The sequence below is a fragment of the Episyrphus balteatus genome, chromosome 1 (assembly GCF_945859705.1).
Source record: "Episyrphus balteatus chromosome 1, idEpiBalt1.1, whole genome shotgun sequence".
NCBI lineage: Eukaryota > Metazoa > Arthropoda > Insecta > Diptera > Syrphidae > Episyrphus > Episyrphus balteatus.
Window position 1 is genome coordinate 148,969,887 of NC_079134.1, and position 21,011 is coordinate 148,990,897.

At 27.6% G+C, this 21,011-nt stretch overlaps 2 protein-coding genes across 6 annotated transcripts in view; one reads left to right on the forward strand and one right to left on the reverse strand.

Moving 5' to 3' along the window:
* Positions 1-4,440, reverse strand: part of LOC129906775 (probable cytochrome P450 49a1) — a 49,143-nt gene extending 44,703 nt beyond the window's left edge. The window contains exons 1-2 of the mRNA XM_055982688.1: positions 4,298-4,440; positions 4,071-4,162 (exon numbers count right to left, since the gene is read on the reverse strand). Coding sequence (XP_055838663.1) covers positions 4,071-4,162; positions 4,298-4,434 — 229 coding nt within the window. The 5' untranslated portion in view covers positions 4,435-4,440. The remainder of the gene's footprint in view (positions 1-4,070; positions 4,163-4,297) is intronic.
* Positions 1-21,011, forward strand: part of LOC129906785 (G protein alpha o subunit) — a 196,810-nt gene that overhangs the window by 159,382 nt on the left and 16,417 nt on the right. The gene's annotated exons all lie outside the window — the stretch shown is intronic.

The following is a 21,011-nucleotide window of genomic DNA, read 5'->3' on the forward strand; positions in this document are numbered from 1 at the left end:
TGATGATGAGAAGAAAAAGAAAACCGAGTGTTTACACTCGAACCTAATTTTTCTGTGCATCTATTTCACTCCGTTCCGACACGCACGTACCACTCGTATGTACATTCAATGCCAAACCCATTCAAATCATCATCTTTTTTTCTCAGGCTATATAATAAGCAATCTTTGAGAATGATTATAAAACTTAAAGATTTCAATCCTTCATCAAAACGAAACTCAGAAAGATACAAATAGAAGAAACATGGAGGTAATTAATTTATGTCTCGTGGTTTTTTAAGTTTTTTCTTTGCGGAAAAACGCAAAAAAAGAGTACTTTCAGTAGAAATAACGCAAAAAAATTAAAGAAATTCAAAAAAATCGTAGTATACAGTTGGGATCATTAAATTAAACACAGTTTATTTTTATCATATTAGGGTTTTCCACCTCGAAACAGTGAAACAAACCAAGGCTGTTGTTTTCTGTTATAAAAAAATTATTTATTACAAATAAAAAAAATTGCATTAAAAAAATATTTATGCAAAAAAAAAAAATGCAACTGGAAAATACAGGGTGTCCCAAAAGTAATGGATCAAACGAAGTATGCTGATAGGGGATCTTAAGGGCTCTCAGAATTTGGTATCTTGTTCATCCCAAATCCTTACGGTTTTCGATTTAATGCAATTCTTGTGAAATTTTGAAAAATCCCTACTTCGCAACAGTATTTTTCTTCCTGCTGCCATTATTGATTTTTGTTTTTTACAATTCTTTTACTAAAACATTGACAAATAATTAGGAACAATTAATTAATCAAAATATTTTTTATTCCATACACCATTTCGCTGCAAATTAACTAACAGTTTCAAGTTTTATAAAAAATCAATTTTTAACTTTTATTTGAGAGCAACACCGCAAACAAAATTTCTACGGTGTGAGAATGGTTTATTATTTCAAAAAGTTGCCCAGTTATTGTAGTTTTCAAAAATGTATAAAAGTTTCCAAAGGTGCTGTTAGATCGCAAAATATTACAATTTGAATTCAACAAAACAGGGTTTTTCAAAGCAAAAATACAAACAAAAATAGAGGCTTTTGTTCAAAGAAAAATAAACAAATAACAGCTCGAGAAAATGTGTTTATTTTTGCTTGTTTTTTGTTCTGAAAAACCCTGTTTTGTTGAATTCAAATTGTAATATTATGCGATCTAAGTTCAACTTTGCAAACTTTTATACATTTTTGAAAACTACAATAACAGGGCAATTTTTTAAAATAATAAACCATTCTCACACCGTAGAAATTTTGTTTGCGGTGTTGCTCTCAAATAAAAGTTAAAAATTGATTTTTTATAAAACTTGAAACTGTTAGTTAATTTGCAGCGAAATGGTGTATGGAATAAAAAATATTTTGATTAATTAATTGTTCCTAATTATTTGTCAATGTTTTAGTAAAAGAATTGTAAAAAACAAAAATCAATAATGGCAGCAGGAAGCAAAATACTGTTGCAAAGTAGGGATTTTTCAAAATTTCACAAGAATTGCATTAAATCGAAAACCGTAAGGATTTGGGATGAACAAGTTACCAAATTCTGAGACCCCTTAAGGTCCCCTATCAGCATACTTCGTTTGATCCATTACTTTTGGGACACCCTGTATATGCATAAAAAAAATTTAATTCCAATAAAAATATTTCGCATAAAAAACAATTTACTACAAAAATATCGAGTATCGAATATCGTATCGAGTATTTATTCAGACGAAGAGTTTTACAGCAGTGTACAGTGGTTCCGTAGTAGGCCATAGGCCGAAATATCGATGTCAATATAATGACGTCATTTTTCGTTATATTTGCTATAAAAAGCCTATTCTTTAAGATAGCATAACAGACATTTTGAGAAAATAACGGAACTTTTCATATCGACCATGAAAAGTTGTCGAAAAAAGTCTGATTTCAATGCTTTATTTTTGGTCCCAAATCAACTTAAACTTTTAAGTGTATTTTTCGGTTAAAATTATTTTTAAAGTTTTTTTTTTTTGTTATGGAACTTAAAGTTGAAGGTATGTACATTATTTAAAGAGTTTACAATTCTATTTTATTTAAAATTTTCAATAAAAAACAGACTAGAAAAGGACAGGTTCAAATTCCATACTATTGTTTTTCTTCTCACTTTACCGAAACTTTTAACTATGTTTTCATCAATATTAATACATGATTCATATACATAAATTTTCTCTAGCACGTGTAGTTTCTTAAACAATTGAATCTGTCTGCGAATAAGTGCGACGGGCTACGACTGACTCTTTCACACTCATTGTTTCAATTTTACCCATATTTCTCATATTTAAAACTTTTTCAAAAAAAATTTTTTTTTTAAGTTTTTATGTTTTCCTTAAGTTTTTGCACATATTTTTATAAAAATATATGATATTAAGCAAGCTTTAAATCTGAAATGTAACATAAAAATTATGACTGAAATTGAAAAAAAAACCTAATAAATAATTTAAAAAAATAACTTATCATTTGTTTGTATGTAGATTCAAGGCTTCTTTTTACATTTTGTTATTAAATATATACAAGATTTCTTTATAAAACAATTGTTATTAAATTAATTCATTTTTTATTGCTGAAAAAATATATTCTCACACATATTCAAGTATATTTTGTTGCTATCCTAACCATAATCCCTTATGGCCGCCCTTCTTAGAAACCGGTACCACTGTGCAGTGGCACAAGTCCCAAGACCAGCAGTTAAATTGTCTGCAAAGTTCAGGGTCATAAAATTTTCTGCATTAAAAAAAAGGAAAAAAATCAATGCATTCAATATTTTTTTAAAATATTCGTCAAATAGCTTATGTATGGTCAAATAGCCAAAATTCTAAGAAATTCGACAATTACACTGGTTTACAGCCAAAATGGACACTCAATCCCACTTTTTTTTTTTCTTACATACTTTGACTTAAACTTGAAAATCAATTTAAAAAAAAAAATTACGATGGATACGTTTTCGAGATATGATTTTTCAAAGAAAAATAGTTTAAAAGGACCGAAAACAGTAGATTTTGAAGGTCCATTTTTTATTCAATTTTATCCGTATTAAGTTTTTTTAGACCATTATGATAAAAGATAAAGTATCTTCTTTTCTTCATTACATGTTCAATATCTATAAATGCTCAAAGTATATGTAAAAATAGACTATTTAGTAAAAACATCAAAAATCTCGTTTTTTCTCTTTTTTGAATAGTTTTTATTAAGTTTCTTACAATATTTTAATTTTAAAAATTTTGAAAAAAATTCATATCGATAGGAAATTTAATTATCTTCAAAAAATTACTTGATAAAAATTTTCGAATTCGGCTTGCTTTTCAAGTTATAGGCAAAAATCAAAAAGTAACAAAAACAGTCGAAAATTTTGATCGTTACAAAAATGGTCACATCTTTATAACTTATCCATAGATTTTGAAGAAAATTATCTTGTTATTTTTGCCAGAGAGTGTACTTCTCATAAAACATTTTATAGTATGAGGATTCGAAAGATTTTGATTTTTTCTTTTCAGTATGAATTTTTTTTTGTAAAAATTTCCTTTAAAAAATCGATTTTTTTTAAAATGTTTTTTTCATGTTTCATTTTTCAGTTGCAATAACATTTTTTTAACGCAAAAATTTTTTATTTGCAATAAAAATTTATTTTCAATAAATATTTCTGCAACCCTTAATTAAACCCACTTTAACTTTTTTTTTATTTCGACGTTTTCCATCAAAACTGTCAAATAAACAAATATTCGCTTTTCAAAGTTTGAAAAAGTGTCCCAACATTTCAAACAAAAAAGTTATTTTTGTATTAATTTCCTGAGTGTATCTATTTTTCGAAACTGTACTGTTTAAGGTGCGTTTACATATCACACACAACTATAATGTCACATAATTCATCTTTTCTCCCTCAAAAAAAGAGGCGTGTAAGTATGTTTAATGTTTTAATTTAACAAACATGTCAACATATCTAACATATATATTGCAAGTACTTAGGCAGACTATCTATTCTGTGTGTGTACTCTTTTGGTTATAAAATAATACATATATATAAGAGTTTTGTGTATACTCACCAATCAAAGGTGCAAATCTCCATGAATTACCGAGGATTGGCATTTCCCAAGGACCAGGTATATCACAATATGGTTTTGCATGACTGTTATCTCTGCAAAGTCAAAGTCACACCTTTTATTATTATTTATTTATTTTTTTTTTTGTAACAAGATGTTAACTAATTTGTTGTTATCATTCGTTAACAAAGAGTTTAAAGATTATGATGCAAATTTGTATAAGTACTTACCGTGATGATTTTGTTGTGACATTTGATAATGTTGATGGAATATGTGTATCAATTTGTGTTGGTATTTGAATGGTTGCGGATGCAGCAGAAAATGACGTACGTTTGAGCAGGGAGGTGGCTTTTTTTAAGCGAGACATTTTTTTTAAGATTCAACTGTAAATATAAATTAAAAAAAAACAAAAGAAATACATTTAAAAATGGATTCTTTCTGAACAAAAATAATAAGCCTAGACAAAACTCATAAAAAAATCAAATTATAATTTTTCCTTCAAATAATTTTATCAGAAAAATTCTAACAGTGTATTTTAAAAAAATTTTTTTTTTGTGAAATAAATGAATAATTTGTAGAACAGATCTTTTTGAGGATCGGTTATCGTGGTACAAAACAAAACTGGTAGACTCACTGCTCAATTTGAATTAATTTTTTTTAACATTTTAAAGCCGAAAAATCAAAATTCACTTTTCATTTTATACTGATAATAATTTGTCGATTGCGATAAAATTAAAACCAAAATATACGCTTTTCCGTAACATTTTGGATTCTTGAATTCCTATCCAAAGTCAAAAACCATTGGCCAATATTTTGAAATATCATACATCCAAAATTCTTTAAGAACAGAATTTATTTTGAATACAAATATTTCTAAAATAAGACTCTTCAGATTTTGTAGGCAGTTTTGTAAAAAAAAAAAAACAATATTTTAGAGTGATTTTGTAATTCCATGTTAAAAATATTAAAAAAAAAAAACCGTTTTTGACCTGTTTATTTTTTTTTAAATATTTTTTTTTAGAGTTCCCACAACTAAAAATTACAGACTATAATATTTTAGACTTGAAATTAATAGAATTCATTTAATAAAATTGCGCCTTTTTGTGTAAATATACGCTTTTCCGTAACATTTTGGGTTCTTGCATTCCTATCACGTCAAAAAAAACCATTGGCCAATATTTTGAAATATCATACATCCAAAATTCATTAAGAACAAAATTAATTTTGAATACAAATATTTCTAAAATAAGACTCTTCAGATTTTGTAGGCAGTTTTGAAAAAAAAAAAAAAAAACAATATTTTTGAGTGACGCAACGTTGTAATTCCATGTCAAAAATATAAAAAAAAACGCGTTTTTGACCTGCTTATTTTTTTGTTTAAATATTTTTTTAGGCTAAAAATTACAGACTATAATATTTAAGACTTAAAATTAATAGAATTCATTTAATAAAATTGCGCCTTTTTGTGTTTTGATAAAAAAGTTTTTAACAATTTCAACCCAATACCAAAATACTGAAATTTCAAGTACTAAAACTGATCACAAAATATATAAACTGTAGTCGAATTACGGCATACGTACGTTAACGTATGGTCGCTATGTGTCCCTATCTTTTTCTACTGATTAAATAGAGACAGAAATAGTCAAAACGTTAACCTATGATCGTAATCGTATGCCGTGATTCAACCCCTGATTTCAATAATTAGACATGTTGTAAAAAAAAATAGAATCTAAAAATATAGTCACTATGGCGTATGAGTAATATTTATTAATGCAAATTTTTTAGGCTCTAAAAAAAGTTCACCTTTTTTTCAAACATTCACTCACTTTTCTGTAAAAACCATTTAATATTTGTTTTCCTACAAAATTCGAAGCTTTCGCTTCAGCTTTGACAAAAAAAAAATGTAATGTGTAAAAATATTTAAACAATTTAAGTTGATTATCATGTAAAATAAATCTGCGAATTCAAGATTTTCATTAAAAAAATGTATTTAATTTTACATTTTTTTTTTCAACACCATCTGCTTTAAAATTCTCTCTTTTTTTACATCTAAACTAACTTTTCTATCCTACACATTTTCTGATTTTTCAGACTCTCTTTCTCCCAATTAAATTATCTTTTTTTTTCTTCTAAATAACACTTCTGTCGCACGTTTTCTACCCAAACTTGGTCGAGGGAATATAATTCCTTTGAACCCAAACTCTCAAATTGCCTACAAATTAAAGGTAATTGTATGTTTATCAAATAGAAAAAAGTCACAAATATGTTAAAAAAACAAAACCGTAATTGGGAACTTTTACCAGAAAAAAAAATATGAAAAAAAAAGAAAGAAACTGAATTAAACTTCAAAATTGCTACCATAATTGGAAAAGTTTCCAAACAGCAATAAATTATTCATAAGGTATTGCCAATTTGCAAAATAAAAACATTATCAGTATCAACCCAAGGAACAAAAAAAAAAAAAAAAAAAAAATACATAAATAAATACAAAAACAAGAAAAATATTTAATTATATTTTTTTCTACCTAGCGAGTATAAAGTAGAACAGAAAAGTAATGAAAATTTATTTGATTTTTTTTTTTTTTTAAATCAAATTAAAGTTTAACTTTGTTTGGCAAGTTTATATTCGTCGTCTTTGTTGAAACGTTTTATTTAAATGACGATGATGATGTTGATGCTACTGACCCTGTCCTTTTTTAAACTTGCATGAATTATACTAACTTGCATAAAAAGTAAACTTTTTCTGCAACGAAACTTTCTCTTATTCTCACTATGTTATCCTTTTCAGTCAAATTCACAGTATTTTGTCTACTTTTTTCTTAATTAGAATTACAGAACAAAGTTTTTTTTTTTTTGTAGAGAAGAAAAAAAAATTTAGTATAGAAGCAAAGTTCTGTAATCTCTTAGCCATGGGTCCTTTGTCGTCGTCTTTTATAGAATTCACCCTTTTGAGTGAGCTTGACAAAAATAATAATAAAAAAAAAAAATAAAACTTTAAACAAAAACAAAATACAAAGTTACAACGAGACAACTTTGCTTATAGACACACACAAACACACACACAGTCAAGGTCGAGTTTGTTGTTTGTTTCGTGCACAAGGACATGAATTTAGTGAAAAATAAATCTTAAACCAAAATAGAATAAAGCTGACAGTTGTTGTTATGGACGACCGACGACGACGAAGACTACGATGACGCTTGTAAGGACCAAGTTACACTGATTGTGTTTAAGGTTTAAGCAAGAATGATTGTTAAGTCGTTTTTTTTTTTTGTGTGTAAATTCGTAAACAAAGACGCAGATTCTGTTCTGTTTTGTTTTGTTTATTGCAAAAGTTTTTCGTTAAAAATAAATCAAGTTATTTGTCAAAACTGCTATTAACTATTAGGGTGGTAATTTTCTATGTTTATACGTACGGTCCATGTCTATCTAAGAAAATGCTCCTGCATACTTTAGATTGTTTATATTCAATTCATTCATTTTTCGTCCACTCATACATTTATTCACATATTCCAAGTTTACATGTTCATTGATTCACTTTTTAATTCATCATTCATTTGCCCAATTCTAAGATTTCCTCCATTCTTTCATGAATTCATTTCTTCAACTAATATTTTCTTTAGTTCATTCATTTATTCAGTAATGACTCCATTCTTCATTATTTTCATTTTTTTTCATATTTGATTCACTTGTTCATTTAGTCATTCATCGTTTAATACATGGGTTCGTCTTCGCCGATTCATCCATTTTTTTTATCTATTTAAGTATTCATTCATTCTTGAAAGTTTATTCGTCTGTTCATTCACAAATTATTTTAATAATAAATTCATTCATTCATTTGTATATTCATTCATTCATACATTCGTCCATCCATATACCTATTCATTCTTTCATCCATTAACGAATTCATCCATTCAATCATTTATTTATCCATACACAGATTCTCTCATTCATTAGTTCATAAAAATAGTTTAATTCTTCATTTACTCATGAATTCATACATTAATTCATCATTTATTTTATTTGTTCACATATTTTTGTATTCATTTATGTCTTCATTCATTCATTCATTAGTTCAATTATAGATTTGTTTAACTCATTCATTCATTCATTTACTCAGCAATGAGTTCATTCTTAGTTACTTTCGTTTTATACATTTCATTTGCTCGTTTATTCAGTGGTTCATTAATTAATTCATTAATTCTTTCATTCATCCATTGATATTCATCCATTTAAAAAAACTGATTCATCCATTGAAACGTTCATTTATCCATTCATTAATTTTCTTATTTGTGTATTTTATTTTCATTGACATGTTCATTCATAAAATGATTTATTGATTCATTCACTCAATAATTCATTTACCAATTCATGAATTCATTCATTTGTTCATCTATTCATCCATTCATTCATGCTTTTAAATTGACTTTGATTGGCTTAAAAACTATTTCTGTGGGCTTATAAATGCTTTTAGGAAGAAAAAAAAAAAACGTATTAACTTTATGTTGTTTACTTGCATTTTATTGTTTTTTTTTAATTTCCCCACAAGGACATTGTTGTGTTATTGGAATTATAGTAGAGAAAGCTTTTTATTTTCTCTCTCATTTTGAGATGTTTAACAATCAAACAAGGTCAAAGAATGCTTATTTTTGGGTTTTAACGAGAATCATAACCGCATTTTTATGACCTAAAATATAATAAGCACTTTTCTTAAGAATAAAAGCACAACAACAACAACAAGAGAACACATATGATTTTAATGCAACCTTGAAGAGCCTAAAAGGACCTTTTTTTCTATCTTAACCATAAGGTTTTTAATGTTCGTTTTCTTGGTATATTTTTTTTTTTTCGTTTTACCATTTTGCCAATTCACATATACTCGTCATACATTTATCATTTTCCAAGGATAATAATTTATAGCTTCCCGAAATGGAAGGTTGTAAAAATAAATTAAATGTAAATATATGTATATTTTTGCTGTCTTCTTCGATTTTTTTTTTTTTTTTGAAAGAAAAGATTAAATCAAATTTTTTTCGTGACTTTTTTCCAGGACTTCACCAAAACAGAAAAGTGTGAGTGTGTGTAGTTCTCTCAAATTTCTGAGAACATGAATACGAGTTTATTTATTGATTTCACATGATTTTACGAATCATCAATTTTTTATGTCACATTTGACATTTTAAGCAAAAAATTGTATTCCTTCGAAATATTTTGTTTGTATTTTTTTTTTTTTTTTTTTGTGTTGTTAGTATGTCAATTTGTATTTTTGTGTATATGAATTTGATAAGGCTCATTAGTCGATTACATTTCAGTTCAGTAAATACTGATTAAATCACTTTCATAATATTTTATCGTTGGTACATATTTACAATATTTTGTTTGATATTTTTTTGTTTTCTTCGATTAAATAAATAAATTAGTTAGTGTATATTAACGTATAGGTATCGATTTGTAGAAGAAGGGACAATTTGTAATTCTATTCAAAACTGATGTGCTGTGTTAAGGTTATTCACGTTTTTGATTGTCGAGAAAAACTTTCCGTCTAATACGGTTGATTTTGATTTTGATTTTTTATTTATGAATATCCTAACTCTTTTTATTCTTAATTTTCGGTACAAATTAAATACCTATACATGTCAAATTTCATCACAATTTTATTGTTTGAAAGTACATTTTGGTCCAAAAAAATAGCTGAAATTGCAAAAAAATTGAAAAACTCGAATATAGAATGTGACTTTTTTGTGATCGACATTTCTCAATAGAAAAAAATGAATATGTACTCATCTTCAAATGATTTAAACATATGGGTTTGGTTAAAATAGAACCTTTACTCTCAGATTAGAATTATTGCACTGTCGATTGACATTTATTCATTAGTTATTAATTTATCAATTGGATTGGATGAACTTGCTCTTGACAGGCAAAACACCTACTTTGTATTCTTTAATTTCCAAATTTTAGTTTTTGGTTAAAAAATATCCTTCAAGATGACAATTAATATCTGACTACAAATTTTGAACAAATTTTTTTTGAATTGAAAATTTTAAAAATACGCGCGTAAAAGAAATTAGTCCAATTCAAGCAAAAACCATCAATAACTTTTTCTTAAATCAAGTAAAGTTATTGTTTTGATGAACAATTTTTGTAAAGTGATATTGAAATTTTTTAGTTAATATGTACTAAATATTTAGTTCAATGATCTTATTAATACTTAGCCAAACACAGATTATGAAATTCTAAGGTATCTTTGATTTTTCGAAAATCGCCTACTACAAGGAAAAAAAGGTAATAAAAGAAAAGTTAGGAGTCTGATACGGATTTTTTTTTAAGTCTCTGCGTTTCGAAATATGAATTTTAGAATTTTTTTTTATTTTAAATTTATTTGAGTTTTTATTTGTTCATTCAAAAAATCTCAAGCTTATAGAACATGTAGTCTATGACTGTGCGCATACATGTGCAAAAAATTTTTATCTTAAAATGGTTTTTGACCGAATAACGGGAAAAACAAGTTTTTTTGTCCCAAGTTTTTTTTGACCTTTTTTAACCGTTTTTTATTTTTATCTTTTTTTTCTTCAACAGATAAATATGAAAATGAAATTTATATTGTAGATAGATAATAGACAGGACTATATCTGTGCAAAATTTCAATCAATTTTGTAGTCACAGTTTTGAGATAACGGTAAAATAAAGTTTTATTGTTCAACAGGTTCTATCTTTTGATCTAAAGCAACTACAAATTTGATTAAACTTTGTTACTTTTCATTTGATATATTACACATAACTGTACAATCACTACAAGCTACACAATGTTAAATTGAAAAACTTGCGAAATACCTCAAAACACCTGTGAAGATCTGTTGATCATTAACAGCCACCAATGTGGGAAGTACCGTAATCTCAGTTTGGAATTTCGACATGGTTGGCTTTAAAAAATTCTAACTTTTTTTCTAGGCATTGCAGAAATAGGATTGAAACGTCATATGAAAGGTGAAATTATAAGCTTTTACATGATATAAAATGTTTTATAGGTTGTCTAAAAAAATTGATTCAATTGAGTGAGAACATAAAATTATATGTTTTTTTTTTTTTGCTATTTTTGATGAAAATTGATTGAGTTCAAAAAATTCTACCTCTTTTTGTAGATGCCTAATAGACATGATCGATATTATATATTTTGAGCTGAAGCAATAAGCTTTCAGGTGGTATAAAGTTTATTATAGGTTGTTATATCAAAAAAATTAATTTTTGGAAATGATTTTTTCACTTTTTTCATAAGAAACGATTGTTTTTAATAAATTATTTTAATACTTTTTGCGCATAGTAAAAAATTAAAAATGGTTTTATTATTAAGAAGAAATATTTGGCTTTTTAATGGTGTAATTTTTTTTGTAAGCTTTTAAAATAAAAAAAAAATAATATAATGAGAAAAGAAAAGAGGTAATTTTTTTTAGCTTTTTCTTGTAAATTATGATTGTTTGAAATAAATAAACGCTTCAATTGACTCATTTTAAAAGCACACAACCTGTTTTCTTACGACGTTGTCACGTAAAATCATCGTCCGTAAACCGGCTTTACAGACAACCTCTTTTTGTGTGTAAAAAAGTTATTCAATTCATGAAAGGTTTAACATATCAAATAAGGATTATATGTACTAACCAATCAAATTAAATTCAAACTCTTAATGCAGTCTTGTTCTGTTTTGTTTTTAGAGTATATTACAAAAATGTATTTAATTTAACGAAATTTAATTATCATAAATCTTAAAAATCTTAAAAATTAAATTTCATATATTTTATGTATTTAATATAACTGTAGTAGATTTTAATTGCAAAAAATGTTCAGTTTCACATTGAATTTTGTCGTTAAGATACTGAGAAAATTGATTTCATTTAATAAATAATTATTCTATTCGATGAAAAATAAAAAAGACAAATTATTATCTACCAAAATCGTAAATATTTATTTAAACAAATGTAAATTTAATGTCGTAAAATCAAATTAAAACTGTTTGAATCAATCTTCTAAATCTTTGTTATTATCTTGATCAAAACAATTTTTTAGCTCAAATTTTTGTTTTCAAATTTTATAATTTTTCTAAATTTTTACGTACAAATACATAGAACCTTGAAACTTGTAAAACCGTTATTTGTCCACGGAATATTAAACAAAAAATATTTTTAAATATTTTTTTAATTCTCATGATAATGAGTTTTGTTTCATGAGGATTCCAAAATTAACTCGGCACTCATTCGTATTTTAAAAGTTTTGAATATTCAATATAGGTACCTTTTTAACAGCATTAACTTAGGAATAATGAGTTAAAAAAAAAGTTGTTCATAGTACAATTAAAAACTGTTAAGCAAAAGTATCCTATTTCCGGCGCTTTAAGGACTACCATATTTTATCCAAGAGTGCTCGCTATCCGAAGCATGTATCAAGAGTTTTTTTTACTCAAAGAAAATAACTCAAAATCTCGAATTCAAATGTCTTCTTTCATTTATGCATTTGAGTTATAACATGCGAGTAAATTTATGAGTTAAAACCATTCAAACAGAACTAATTGTATTAAATCCACCGTGACCGAGAGTAAACTACAACGAGTATAAACTGCAACAATCAACACATAATTTTTGTTTTCTAAGTTTGTTCAAACTTTATGTCACTAAAGCATTAAAAATGAAAAAAAAAAAAAAAAAACATTAAAAAGTAGGTAGCGTCAGCTTAGCCAAGCGTATCTTCAAAGACTTCCTTTGTTTAATAGCACTAAATAATCCAATGTTTTGTTTTCACTTAAATTTTTAATAAATTTAAAAAATAGACAAAATTGAATAAAGTCTTTTGAACTTGCACTTTATCCTTTTAAAGACAATTTTAAGTCAATCTTCTGATTTTTTTTTCTTAACAACTTTCCTCTAACAACCATTAATTGAAACCAAAAAAAAAAAAATGGTTTGAGAATCCTTTCAAATTTTATCGTTCAAACAAAACTGAGGAGCAAAAAAAAACTTTCTTTTGCTCTTTTAACTCAACTCAATTGATGGCATTTAACAAAAAAAAAAAAAAAAAAATGCATCTCATCAAAAATGGTATTCACTCCCCCACACACTTTACCTTGAATACATTTTCGAACTCTGCCATTGAAATATTTCAACCAGCAAAAAAAAAAAACAAGCAAACGAAAAAATGGAGAGAAAAAAGGAATACTCTGCAAAGTGCACTTTGTTTTGTCAATGGACCGAAAAACTGCAGCAAAATTTCCCAGAGAGATCCCGCAGATACAAAAATGACACCCGCCAGTATCCTACTCTGCCGCCAATCCCACTATCATCATCATCCACAGAACTCACGACCACTTCCACACACATTCACTTTTTTCGCAAACCCAAATTATTGATCCAAAAGCGTTTTTTTTCTTTTTGCATTTTTCATTTTTCATCCAATTAATTCCAATTCATCTCTGCAAAAACTCAACGAAACATCACACAGCAATTCGAAGTCCTCTCACCTTGATATTGCGACGATTTTATTTGATGTAAAACCGTATCGACACCTGCGATTACACGCGTTTTTCGTCAACGTCACAGCGACAAGAGATTTATTATTTTACGCAAAATTTTACGATGCAATTCAAATATTTAAATTTCAAGCTGCGCTCCCAAAAAACTGCGATCGAATTTACACGCTCGACGAGCCTCCAAAAGTCGTACAAAGTTGTGATTTTTTTTTATTTATATGAGCTCTCGAATCTGAAAGATACATCAGTCTCATCCGCATGCGAATTGAAACTAAACTTGGGCTTTGAATTTTCCGGCAACTTATATTAAATTTTTATGAATTCAGTAGATTCAAATTGGATTTTTGTCTTTTTTTATTGTTGTTTTTTGTGGAGCTTCGATGGTTTACTGGTTGGGGGCTCTGCTGGCTGATGGGTGCGTTCGTTCGTCCAACCAACCGATTCATTTCAGTCGATGGTATGCTTTAGGTTTTGCGCTGTTTTATTTATTTGTTTGTTTTTTGTCTTTTGCTTTGATTTTTTTTTTTTTTACCTGATGAATGGAGCTTGAGTGCGGCGGGTTTTCAGGTTTTCCATTGTTATATCTTTAAACCTGGTGGAAAATACGGGCACTTTACTCTTTTGCACAAAATGTGGTTTTTGGATTTTGTCTGTTTTATCTGTCTTTCATTGTAATGGTTGTATACTGGTTGAGCTGAATTAATCTTCGTCAGGTGGTGAATCCACAACAAAAAAAAAAAAATATTTAAACACATGTTCCGGTTAAAAATTAAAAAAAAAAAAAAAAAACTGAAATGAAATGAAATGAAAATTTTGCAAAGTGGAAGTAACAATCACATCCTAATGTCTTTAGGCATTCAGATCTATTATTTATAAATTAACGTAAATTTGACAGAAAAAGATTGAAAATTGTATTAATTTGAATTTAAAGTTTGGTCATCTTACTCGTATTTGTTCTGTGATGACGAAAGAAGTTTGTATTTATTACGTAACTCAAGTTGGTAGAAATTAATGTTTTATATTGATTATCGAAACAAGTTTAATGTATGCTCAATAGCGTCAAAAAAATCGAAATTCTTTTTTTTTTGAAAAATCGGTTGCTAGACACCTCTAGAATATACACGTCAAATATGAACTCTTTATATTAATGGGAAGGTCCTCCGCTTCGCAATTTTCCATTTTTACATCAAGCTTCTACTAAAAAAAAACCATTTTTTTTAATCAACTTTTTAGCAAATGTCTTTACATATTCTTGTGGGATATTGAACGTTCTACAAAAAAGGCCTTGTCCACTTTTTTCGTTTATCTAACCGTTTAATAGATATTTGAGGTCCAAAAATCGAGAAAATCTTTAAAAATTCGTTTTTTGTTCTTAATTTTGTAACAAATTGAGAAATTATAATAATCAAACGCGCAAGACAAGACATATTCTTGTAGGAAATAGATTGCTCCAAATAAAATGCCTTATTAACTTTTTTCATTAATCTAACCATTCTAAAGATATTCGAGGTCAAAATTAAAAAAATTAAAAAAACATTTTTTCTTTTCAAAATTTTCTAATTCACTGAAAATTCATTATTTTCAAATTAGCAAGCTATATTCTTGTAGGGGCTTTAACGTTCTATAAAAAATTCCTTGGAATCAAATTGATTGCTTTAACCGTTTAAAAGATAATCCTATCGTATACCCTCTATTTTGCAAATAAACTACAAGTAGGTATGCAAAAATATTACAAAATTGTTGGTTACTAAACTAAAGTAACCTTAATAGTATCGTCAAAAATGTTTTTCTCTCGTCAACCCAGTGTTGTCAGAATATTTTCGAGGCAAGGAGCCGATTTTGAAAAATCTTGGAGCAAAAAACAGCCGCTTTCAAAAATCGTCCAAAAAAAAAACGCAAACAATTTTCAAATAATTTTTGCTTATCAGACTTCAAGTATTTTTTTTTTCTTATATATTCGGGTTTTCATGCTCATTTACATAGTCTATTGAATAGACCCTTTTGGATGGAACAAATTCGTTCAAGAGTTTTTATTGCTGATTATGATTCCTTGGCATACAAGAATACTCCAGCCAAAAGTGCTACTAAATCCATTGGTGCATTTCTGAGAAAACGGCAACACTGGTCGGTTTTCAGTTTTTTTGATTTAACTCGAAAACCAAGCCTGACTTTGAAATTGTTCAAAGACACTTTTCATAGCAAATTAAATTTTCTGTCAAGTTAAGATGGTTAAAAAATTTTAAAAATTATTTTTGACTAAAATTCTAACCTAAAATCAAAGAAAAAAAAGTTAAAAAATTGACAATTTTATTTTTTTTTACTAAATCAAGGGGCATTTTGTGTATGTAGCCGAGACGTCCAAACTTTGTACTAATGAAATAAAGTAGAGGTAAAATCCTTTGATAATATGCAATTTTTAATTTTTTTTGTCAAGAAACAACTTAAATGTACCTATTCAAAAACTAGCACTTTTTCTAAATTTTTGACTTTTTTAGTGAAAAGCAAGTTTTTAAAACTCGATAAAATCCTATTAATTGGTAACTTTTAGACTTTTAAAGTAAACATACTTCGAGGGATTGATTTAATATAAACTAAATATGACAAACAAAAAAATTTATTTGCATCCTTATGGCCTTTTGTGCAATTTTGTGTATGTGCATTTTTATAAATTCGGGTCGAATGGATGGACGGAGAGCCATTAGCTTTGGTCTATTGCATAGAAGAACATTTAATACCAACTCTTTTACTGTTTTCAATGGCCTGAAAAACAATTCTTGTAAAATCCGCGACCAACGAAAAGTTTCTCTTGAAAAACGAAAAAAATACTGTAATGAGTTTGAAACAAAATAGCTCAGGCAAATTAGTAAATCAAATTGCACTTTTCGCGGGACAAATTTTTTTCATGGAACGTGTTTAGGTGAATGTCCTGAATGAATTTTTTGGGATGATAAGATATCGGGAACAGCCGCCATCTTGGAAAAGAGGTCGGTGCCGTTTTTATTTTATAACTCCATTTTTACTCATTTAAACCAAAAATGTCCGAGGATAAACTTATTATCAATTAAATTATCTAAAAAATGATATACAAATGAATTCCGTGAGTTAGTTAAATTCAATTTTATAGTCGGTCAAAGTCCGGGTTCTTCTCGCTCGGTTAAGACAATATGACATTTTTTCAAATATCTGAAGAACTTTTGATTTGTTTGGGATTTTCTTCAAGAATGAATTATAGCACTTTTAATTATCTATGAAATGAACCCTTTATTGTTTTTGTAACCATCACATTGTAGAAGCAACCAAACGTCGAGGTCATGATATACGATTTTTTAACTGAACTTATTTGGGATTTCAATAGTTCAAATAAACAATCAAAAATTAAACACAATAGTCTCGAAAAGGTAACGGCTTACACACCTCATATCTTGAGTTATACTTATCGTAATGCTGAGATTGAGGTGTTCATGTTTTGGAAAAATGACAGGGCATCAGTTCTTATATTTAGAATCTTAAATAGTGTCACTTTAGCTTATTCACGTTAATTGGAAAATTCACTTCATTTAAAACCTCGAAAACCATATAAAGGTTAACATTAAAGATTTCAAACTTTGAATTCAATATTTAGACGAATATAGTTAAAAAACTGTTTACTTATATTTTGGTTATACCTCCACTTCAAAAATTTGCTCGGTCTAATAGAAGAAAACTTGTTATTTTCTCACTTTTGACTAGTAGAATGTGAACTTCGACGTTAGATGGCTTATACATTATGTTGGTTACAGTTTAGATAAAGGGCTCATTTTATAGATAATCAAAAGTGCTATAATTCATTCTTGAAGAAAATCCCAAACAAATCAAAAGTTCTTCAGATATTTGAAAAAATATCATATTGTCTTAACCTTGCGAGAAGAATTTGGACTTTGACCGACTATAAAATTGAATTTAACTAACTCACGGAATTCATTTGTATATCATTTTTTAGATAATTTAATTGTGAATAAGTCTATCCTCGGACATTTTTGGTTTAAATGAGTAAAAATGGAGTTATAAAATAAAAACGGCACCAACCTCTTTTCCAAGATGGCGGCTGTTCCCGATATCTTATCATCCCAAAAAATTCACTTTTACGATAAGGACATTCACCTAAACACGTTCCATGAAAAAAATTTGTCCCGCGAAAAGTGCAATTTGATTTACTAATTTGCCTGAGCTATTTTGTTTCAAACTCATTACAGTATTTTTTTCGTTTTTCAAGAGAAACTTTTCGTTGGTCGCGGATTTTACAAGAATTGTTTTTCAGGCCATTGAAAACAGTAAATGAGTTGGTATTAAATGTTCTTCTATGCAATAGACCAAAGCTAATGGCTCTCCGTCCATCCATTCGACCCGTATTTATAAAAATGCACATACACAAAATTGCACAAAAGGCCATAAGGATGCAAATAAATTTTTTTGTTTGTCATATTTAGTTTATATTAAATCAATCCCTCGAAGTATGTTTACTTTAAAAGTCTAAAAGTTACCAATTAATAGGATTTTATCGAGTTTTAAAAACTTGCTTTTCACTAAAAAAGTCAAAAATTTAGAAAAAGTGCTAGTTTTTGAATAGGTACATTTAAGTTGTTTCTTGACAAAAAAAAATAAAAATTACGTATTATCAAAGGATTTTACCTCTACTTTATTTCATTAGTACAAAGTTTGGACGTCCCGGCTACAGACACAAAATGCCCCTTGATTTAGTAAAAAAAAATAAAATTGTCAATTTTTTAACTTTTTTTTCTTTGATTTTAGGTTAGAATTTTAGTCAAAAATAATTTTTAAAATTTTTTAACCATCTTAACTTGACAGAAAATTTAATTTGCTATGAAAAGTGTCTTTGAACAATTTCAAAGTCAGGCTTGGTTTTCGAGTTAAATCAAAAAAACTGAAAACCGACCAGTGTTGCCGTTTTCTCAGAAATGCACCAATGGATTTAGTAGCACTTTTGGCTGGAGTATTCTTGTATGCCAAGGAACCATAATCGCCAATAAAAAGTCTTGAACGAATTTGTTCTATTTTTGCTCTGGAGCTCGGGTCTATTAAATAGACTATACAGGCGTAAAATTAAATTTTAAATGAAAATCAAATGAAAAATGTAGGCAAATTGGTTTTTTATTCACTTCTTTGGTGGATTTTTGCTGTAAAATGCTTTGATTTAAAAAAAGTTAAGGCGATTTAAGCCAAGTTCAAAATTTGTGCTGTTGTACACGTACACGTTTCCACTACTTAAACCCTAAAGGAATGGACGGATTTTCTTTAAATTTGGTACACATATTTTCAGGGGCGGATCCAGGATTTTTTTCTGGGGGGGGGCACAAGGGACGGATTGGCAAAAAAACAGCAATAACAGTTAGAAATAAAGTGAAGTACCATACGACTGACTAACAAGCACAAAATTTTAACGACCCACAGTGGTCTAAAACCTGGCCAAAAATATTTAGGCACATTTCCGACATCAAATAGGTACCAAATGACCAAAAAGTTATTCGGAAGGAAAAATTTTCATTTTCTTGTTACAGTAAAAGCCACTTAAGTGCTTACCCACTTACCCCTGGATTAGCCGGGAGAAAGAAAATATAAAAATCAGAGCATGCACTTACTTTCCTGTGCTATATTAAGTAAGTAATCTATTCTTTATTTAATTTTTTTACTTAAGTTGTTTCATCAAATAGTTTTTGAGAAATTAAGTTTTAAAGATGAAATTTTGAAAAAAAAAATGTTTACGTTTTCTAATTATTGATTTTGTATAAAATTTTGCAATATTATGGACATGATTATACCATTAGTTAATGACCTAGTAGTTTTTAGTCAAATACTAAAGACTTCATTCTAATAAATATTAAAGTTCCTAAGAATAACAAAAAAAACTGAATCATACTTTTTTGCTGGGAAACCCAGTTTTGTTTTTTTTATTTGCATCAAACTTTTGTAACCAAAGGTCGTAAATTAATAAGTCAATCGATTGGCCTTTATCTTTAATAAAACACGGATTTTTTTTTTAAATTCAATAAAATCATTATTTACTTAGTTATTTCGATATTTATGGAGTAAAAAAAATTTTAAATAATTTATTTTTATATAAAAATGCAAAAATTCAAGCAAAAAAAATAAAACCCCGTGGGTTTACTAATAAAAACATTTTTCTGAATTTCGTAGTTTTTACACAAATTAGCTTATTTTCAAAAAAAGCCCAACTTTCAACATTAACTCTCAATTAAAAACTATTGGTGTTATTTATTAGAAATTTGAAGTACTATCTCGATAAAGCAATACTTAAAGATTATATTAGAAGCTTCAAAAGAGAAAAAAATAGTTCGTAGAGCTTTTATGCAATCTTTTTCGGTTTGTTACAGAAATTTCACATGGGGCTATAAGGGGTTAAATTGTTTTATATCTCAAGAATATTGTGTTCAAATTGTAGGTCTCTTGGAGCCAAATTGACCAAGTTATGAGTATTTTAATACTTCCCTTAGGAACGTTTTAGTCTTTTAGTCCAGAGTTCAAAACTTTAAATTGTTATCCCCACAACTAATATTTTCAATGCCGGTGATCCTCATAACTTCAAAACTACTGCACCGATTCTTTTGAAATTTGAAACACTATTTTTTTTACATATTTTTAAAGGTATCCCTGGCGAAATTTTCTCAATAAAATAATATTTATAAAAATCTATAAATAAGGGTCGCTTTTGAGGAGTTTTTTTCAAGGGGTTTATCTTCGGGTTGCAAACTTGGGCAAACTTCTAAAATGCAAGTTTGTTCTACATATCTAGCAGTTCTATAATATATAGTTTATGCAATGTTGTGGCGTGTTCCGCTATTTAAAACAAAACTAATGTTAAAAAAAAAAACAACGAGAAAAGTGCAAATTTTTTAACCTCTCCGTATGAAAAAATAGAGTTGCATATACAATTATTTTTTTTTTAGAATATCATTCAATTTTTTTTAGAATATCATTCGATGTCCATATCAAAATGTCCAACCAAAATCACTTTGAAAATTCACTTTTTTTTAAATCGAAAAAAAAAATTCGTGTGTACCCAACAAATAGCCATTTATTTATTTCTGAGGTGAAGCTTTTCATGGGAAAGGGATGCAACAAACAATAAAATTCGCATTTTCAGCCAGAAATAGACAAGAGTTTCACTCAAGTTATTTCTGTTAGTATTCATATATTTTAAAAACTCTTAAAGTTTGATTTCCTTTAAGTATGAACTTTAAGTTTTGGATCCGCCTATGCATATTTTTTTCGAAATTCTGAAAGTTTTTTTTTAATGTCTTGCCTATATACAAAATTGTGGAGGAACTTCAATTTTTTTCAAAAATGACTAACGATTTTTCTTAAACTTTTCAAATATTAGAATTAATAAAACAACATTTAAATTTTTTTCTAAAAA